The sequence below is a fragment of the Hordeum vulgare genome, chromosome 3H (genome assembly GCF_904849725.1).
Source record: "Hordeum vulgare subsp. vulgare chromosome 3H, MorexV3_pseudomolecules_assembly, whole genome shotgun sequence".
In the NCBI taxonomy this organism is placed as follows: Eukaryota; Viridiplantae; Streptophyta; class Magnoliopsida; order Poales; family Poaceae; genus Hordeum; species Hordeum vulgare.
This window is the reverse complement of record NC_058520.1, coordinates 475,240,617-475,246,684: the sequence shown is the minus strand read 5'-3', so window position 1 is coordinate 475,246,684 and position 6,068 is coordinate 475,240,617. Positions and strand designations below refer to the sequence as shown.

General features: G+C 44.5%; 1 protein-coding gene across 1 annotated transcript; it reads right to left on the bottom strand.

Moving 5' to 3' along the window:
- Positions 1-1,532: 1,532 nt before the first annotated feature.
- On the bottom strand, positions 1,533-1,817 carry LOC123440217 (protein transport protein Sec61 subunit gamma-like). Its single transcript, XM_045116789.1, has 2 exons — positions 1,724-1,817; positions 1,533-1,633 (listed from the first exon to the last, which is right to left on the bottom strand). Exons 1-2 carry the CDS (start codon positions 1,815-1,817, stop codon positions 1,533-1,535), a joined length of 195 nt encoding a protein of 64 aa, XP_044972724.1.
- Between the last annotated feature and the right edge of the window lie 4,251 nt (positions 1,818-6,068).

Sequence of the window (6,068 nt, the reverse complement as noted above, 5' to 3'; positions counted from 1 at the left end):
AACAAAAAAGAGCATGCATGGCCTATAGGTATGAACAAGAAAAATGAGATGATTAGCATGGGAGGAAAGAAGCGGGAGGAGGACGACCATGGAGACGAACTGTTGTTGCTGGAGTTGCAACACCACCGACACGGAGTATGGGGGGAGGCGAGAAGCACGACGTCGTCCCCCTTCCCCATCCTCTCGTGGTCCCTGGCCCATCACCAGCCTTGTTGCTCCTTCCTTCACCACCGTCCCCTGACTAGTGACCAGCATCACTACTCCCCCCCTACACACATCTGTTCCTCACCTCAACTGTGCAGATCCGGCCACATATCGTCCTCCGACACCTGGGGCGGCAGAGGATGAGGCCTATGGGGTGGGAAAGAGGAGGGCCTTTTGTTTCTGCTGGCGGTTATGGAACAATTGAAGGGGAGGAAGAACAGTACGGCACCTGAAGGAAGTGGCGGCACGGGGGCCATGTTTTTGCCGATAGTAAGACTAAAACGTTGGCTCAGTCTGCTAGATATGCTCATAGGGATAAGGCATGCGTGCATGCGTTCATAGGGGTAAGTATATGTACATGTTTGTAAGCATCAGTGTGTGCAAGCGTGAAATATATTATAAGCACATGTGTCAAGACATATCAACATACCATGGTCCTAATATGTGTTGCCGTCTCTCTTTATTTCGTTTCGTATTTGTAATACCGAGTTAAAATATGAAGATTGGTGGCCTTTACATGTTTTACTCCTCACCCAATAAACAAAAGGCCACCGACTGCATGTTTATTTGCCAAACCTTTTCGTGTGAACCAGAAGCCAATAATGATCAACGATCTGTTCAATTGTTTGAAGAAGTACCACAATATAAAGGGGGAGAATGAAGTTTGAACCTGAAAATGGAATCCATGACACGGAACCTCACCTTGCAGCCGGCCGTCAGTATCTCGATACAAGATTGAGCACGGCACCACAATTCTTCTCTTCCTCTCCAAGCCATCACTGTGAGCCACCATGAAAATTTTCTTGCAACGTGGATATACAATGTTGGAGCTGCAGTATCAACATTTGTTTCACTCATCTTCGTACAAACATAACACCACAATGTAAAAAACACTAAGCAAGAGAGTACTCAAGTTGCAAATGTTTGAAGTGTATAGAACTGAAGAAATTATAACCCTTGTCAAGTACCAATTAAGCATCAGAACAAGCTGAACCTAGTTTGTTCATCTACACAAGCGACATGGAAATCATCTCAAGATACAGAACGGACATATACCTGGCCAGGATAATCTCGTCGTTCCAAGCCGAGCCCTACATCCGGGCCCTCTCGTATCTGCATCACATACACAAGACCGAACGGCCGATGCTGAGTCAAGATAAGAACCCTCAATCCGAACCAACTCAAATCATATCTATCTAGCCCTCCCTCGATTCGGAAAATAAAAATCTAATCTCATCTAACCTAAACAAAAGGACCCGAACGAGATCTCTCCCAGGCAAAGGAAGATAACAGCAAAACGAAGGAGGGGATCAAGACGCGGGCGTACCCTAGCCCGAGCCGACGATGATGTTGTTGATGGGGATGAAGATGAGGTTGACGAAGAAGCCGACGAACCCGACCGTCGTCCGCGCGACCACCCTGGTGAACTCTGCGCGCCGAATCAGGGTCAGATCTGGCGAGAGAGGAAAACGAACCGGATCGGAAAACGAGGGGAGCGCGCGAGCGCGCGGGTCCTTACCCTTGCGGTCGGGCTTGTGGCAGCGCTTGACGAGGCGGACGATGTCCTTGGCAAACTCGCGGAGGGGTTCCACTACGGAGTCGACGGCGTCCATGGCTGGCTGGCGAGCGGGCGGGCGAGATCTCGGAGCCGCCGCCGACGTTCAGTTTTCTAAGGATAACGAAGGTTGTGAGGGACGGGGAGGAGGGGATCGTGGGGGTGACGTTTTTTCGCGTGAAATCTTGCCGCTTGCGCAGGGTCACTATCAGGAGGAAGGTGGGGTTCGGTTTTTTCTATCAACCGGTTCTTTTCTGTATTTAACTGATTGGTTTATGGAGGGATGGAAAAAATCGGTGGAACTGCTAGGGAAGCTAACGAGAGGTCGAACCATCCCGCTGGTTGAACCATCACGACGGCACAACCCCCTTTAATAGTAGAGATTATGTCTTCAAACAGGACAGCTTATGGTGTAGATTATAAAAACTAGATGGATAGATTATTAAAAACTCATAATCTACTCTATACCAGCTAAAATCAGATTATGGATTGCTAATGACCCATTACCCTTATAAAGTTGCAGATAATTACATTCCTACCACCTCCATCCTTCTTTAAAAAAAACAGAGGGTAGACATGTCATTATGCAATGTAAAACCTTTATTACAGTTTATATAATCTGGCCTCCAAACATGTCCACTTTGATTATTTTTATAAACCAGATTATATAATCTATCTTCATAATTCAGATTATCATAATCTATTATGGTTCCAAACAGGGCCTTAGAACATCTCTAATAGTGTAGATGTAAAAAAATTAACTTTTGCATCTTCAAAGCCAAAAACACTTCTTCAACATATGATGTAGATGTAAAAAAATTACATTTTCGCCTTTCCAAAATATAAACTACAACACTTTGTGGTGCAAATATACATCTTCACTACACAAGATGTATAATTGCGAGCCGCGCGTCAATTGTCAACCGTCGTTCCTTTCACTTATCCCCTTCTACCTCCCACCTCCCGTCGGACCGCCGCCGCCGGCCGCTCGTCCACTACGCACGCTACATTCGCCTAGTGCCAGATCCTGACCCAACGTCGCCGCTCGCTCGCCCACCACGCACGCTGCGGTTTGCCAGTGCCAGATCTGGACCTGCCGTCGCCCGAGCTGCCTATTCGTCGCTCGTCCGCTCTGAGTCGACGCCTCGCTGCACCGCCCGATTCGGTTCCGATGCCGCCCTGTCGCTCCCAACGTCGTCATCGACCCCGTCGCCGCCCTGCGGCAACAACCCATCCCATCGTCGCAACCTCCGCCGCCCCGTCCTGTGGCCGCAACCTCCAGCGCCCCGCCTCGCCCCATGGCCGCAACCTCCGCCGCGTCGCACCGCCCCACCCCGTTGTTGCCATGCCGCCAAGGACGATTCTGGAGAGCAAGATGGGGTTCTTCGGCATGAGGGCGAAGCCCTCCGGCAACTTCGGGGTGGAGTTCAGCGATGCTGGCCGTTGCTTTTGGATCGGCACTTACCCCATCGGCCATGAGGCCGCGCGTGCCTACGACATGGCGTGTGATATGCAGGGAGGCCAAGGACAGGCCTCTACTTCCTGGAGATCGAGAGCCAGGTGGATGCAGAGTTGCTTGTGCTCAAGGCATTCACATGGAGGAGATCACGACGAAGAAGACAAAGAAGAGGCCCACCATTGTCGTTAGTCCCGGCGATAGCGCGTGAGCATCCGAAGTATGTGCAGGTTGCGTAGGGATTCTTCTGAAAGCGCGAGGCCGAGCAAAAGAAGAAGAAAAAGAAGAAGAAGGACGAGGTCGGCCCCTCGATGGTGATCTCCGCCGGGTCCTCGGAGGAGGACTAGGGTGACTTAGAGGATGAGGATGAGGGGTGCGACTAACCGACCAAGGATGAATTCTGGAAGCAGTTCGAGAATACCGATGATGAGGAGTGGTTTTATCTTCGGTGTAGTTCAAGTAGTAGTTCAAAGAACTAGTAGTAGTAAGCTGATGAATTTAGTACCTCAAACTAGTAGTAGTTGAGTTTGCTATATTTTTAATTAGAATCATGTTTAATTATTTTGTTTCAAATGTATGAGTAGTTGAATTTGCTATGTTTGAAGTATATGTTTCAATTGAAGTGGTATTTGAAGTATAGTTTTATATCTCCATTTGCATCTTCTATTTGAGATGTTGTTTTACATCTTCTGTTGTAGTTGTCGGAGTTGTCACTTTTTTGGAGATGCAAAAATAATTTTAAAGATGTATTTTTTTACATATTCTATCTTACATCTTTTATTGGAGATGCTCTAACGTGGTTGAGCTGTCGTTGCTTCGTTGGATGACATTGGAGCAGACGTACTATGAATAGTAATGGTGGCAACGCGTCGATGAAACGGAATTCGATGCAAACCAATCTGTGGTCGGATGGTTAGAGAGACAGTGGTATCCCAACCCATCAGGGTTCAAGTCCTCATACTTGTATTATTTCTGGATTTATTTTAGGATTTCGTGCTATACATTTTTAATGAGAGGAGACGTTTTCGTTGACGACAAGCCGCCTACGGTGTCATCGTAAATATTAAGATGATTTGTCAGCTCAGTCTCTCAAAGGTACTCATGGGGTAGGATATATGTGTACGCGTTCATAATGATGAGTGTATGCGTGTGTATATAAATGTTTGGTTTTATACTATGTTAAAAAAATCCGGTAGGCCCCTATCATGACATGTGGGAAGGTCCCGTTTCCAAAAAAAAAAAAAACATATGGGAAGGTCATCAAAATTCAGTCCCGGATTAGCCAGCGCTACATCCATGGGTCATGGTCTACAGAGTTGCTGCAACTTAATTACGACAGAGCTGATCCTCAGTTTTACATGAGCAACCATGTAAAGTTATCTCATGCTTTCTCTTTGTTTCTTCTCAGAGACACCACATATGTTCAGTTATTTTACAAAAGATGTTATAACTCTTTCATGGGCTGGCCTATGAAGCTCTCGCTTGCTTAGTACTTTTCTCACGCTCACTCCACTGCTAGCTGAAATAAATCAACTATCATTTTTTATTTAAAAACTTCGTTAAATCAAAAGATGTTTAATAATTTGTAAGCAAATCTTGTCTTTAAAAAATGAATTTTAACATGAATTAAATAAAAAACAGCAATGTTCAAAATATTATGGGGTTTCAAAAAGTGTTCACAGATTTAAAAAATTCATGGACTTTAAAATGTTCATGAACTGTAAAAATATATCAAAAAAATATCAACGAATTTGAAAAAATAATCATGGGCTGTAAAAACGGTTCACCATTTTTAACAAATATTCATGAATGTCAATTTCATTTTTTTATAAAAAGGGATGAAAGGCAAAAAATTGAGGAAAGAGAAAGAAAAAACAGGTAAAACAAATATAAAAATATTAAATCCGGTAGAGAAAATACAAAAAACAAATGAAAACAAATACACGCAATACCTTCGAGGATCATACTAGATACCCATAGCAGCCACGTAAAACATGCAATAACAAATTAGAGGATGTTCAACTTGTTTTTACAGGGTATGTTATGATGTGATATGACCAAAGACATGATATGATGATATATTTGATGTATGAGATGATCATGTTATAATAGTCAAATATCGACTTGCACGTCGATGCTACGGCAACCGACAGGAGCCATAGAGTTGTCTTTAATTATTTTGCGCTTGATGATGCTTTGCTCTATCGCTAGTCAGTTGCTTTAGTAGTAACATCATAGTTAGCGCGTCAACCTCGATGGCATCATGATGATGGAGATCATGGCGTGGTGCCGGTGACGATGGAGAACATGCCGGTGCTTTGGTGATGGAGATCAAGAAGCACAAGCTCATGGCCATATCATGTCACTTATGATTTGCATGTGATGTTAATCCTTTTATGTATCTTATTTTGCTTAGGACGATGGTAGCATTATAAGGTGATCCCTCATTAAAATTTGAAGATAAAATTGTGTTCTCCCCGAGTGTGCATCGTTGCGACCGTTCGTCGTTTTAAGACACCACATGATGATCGGGTGTGATAGACTCTACGTTCACATACAATGAGTGCAAAACAGTTGCACACGCGGAACACTCGGTTAAACTTAACGAGCCTAGCATGTACAGACATGACCTCGGAACACAAGAGACCTAAAGGTCGAACATGAGTCATATAGTAGATATGATCAACATAGAGATGTTCACCATTGAAGCCAACTTAACTCACGCGATGACCGGACTTGAGTTGGTGAATTTGGATCATGTGTCACTCGAATGACTAGAGGGATGTGTGTTTGAGTGGCAGTTCTTAAGTAATATGATTAATTGCACTTATTATCATGAACATAGTCAATATG

What these genes read in the sequence shown, in the direction of transcription:
- LOC123440217 (XM_045116789.1), bottom strand. Translation starts at nt 1,817, where the DNA reads ATGGACGCCGTCGACTCCGTAGTGGAACCCCTCCGCGAGTTTGCCAAG. An exon ending in CCACAAGCCCGACCGCAAGG is followed by an intron (nt 1,634 to 1,723) that starts GTAAGGACCCGC and finishes TTCGGCGCGCAG; the next exon opens with AGTTCACCAGGGTGGTCGCG.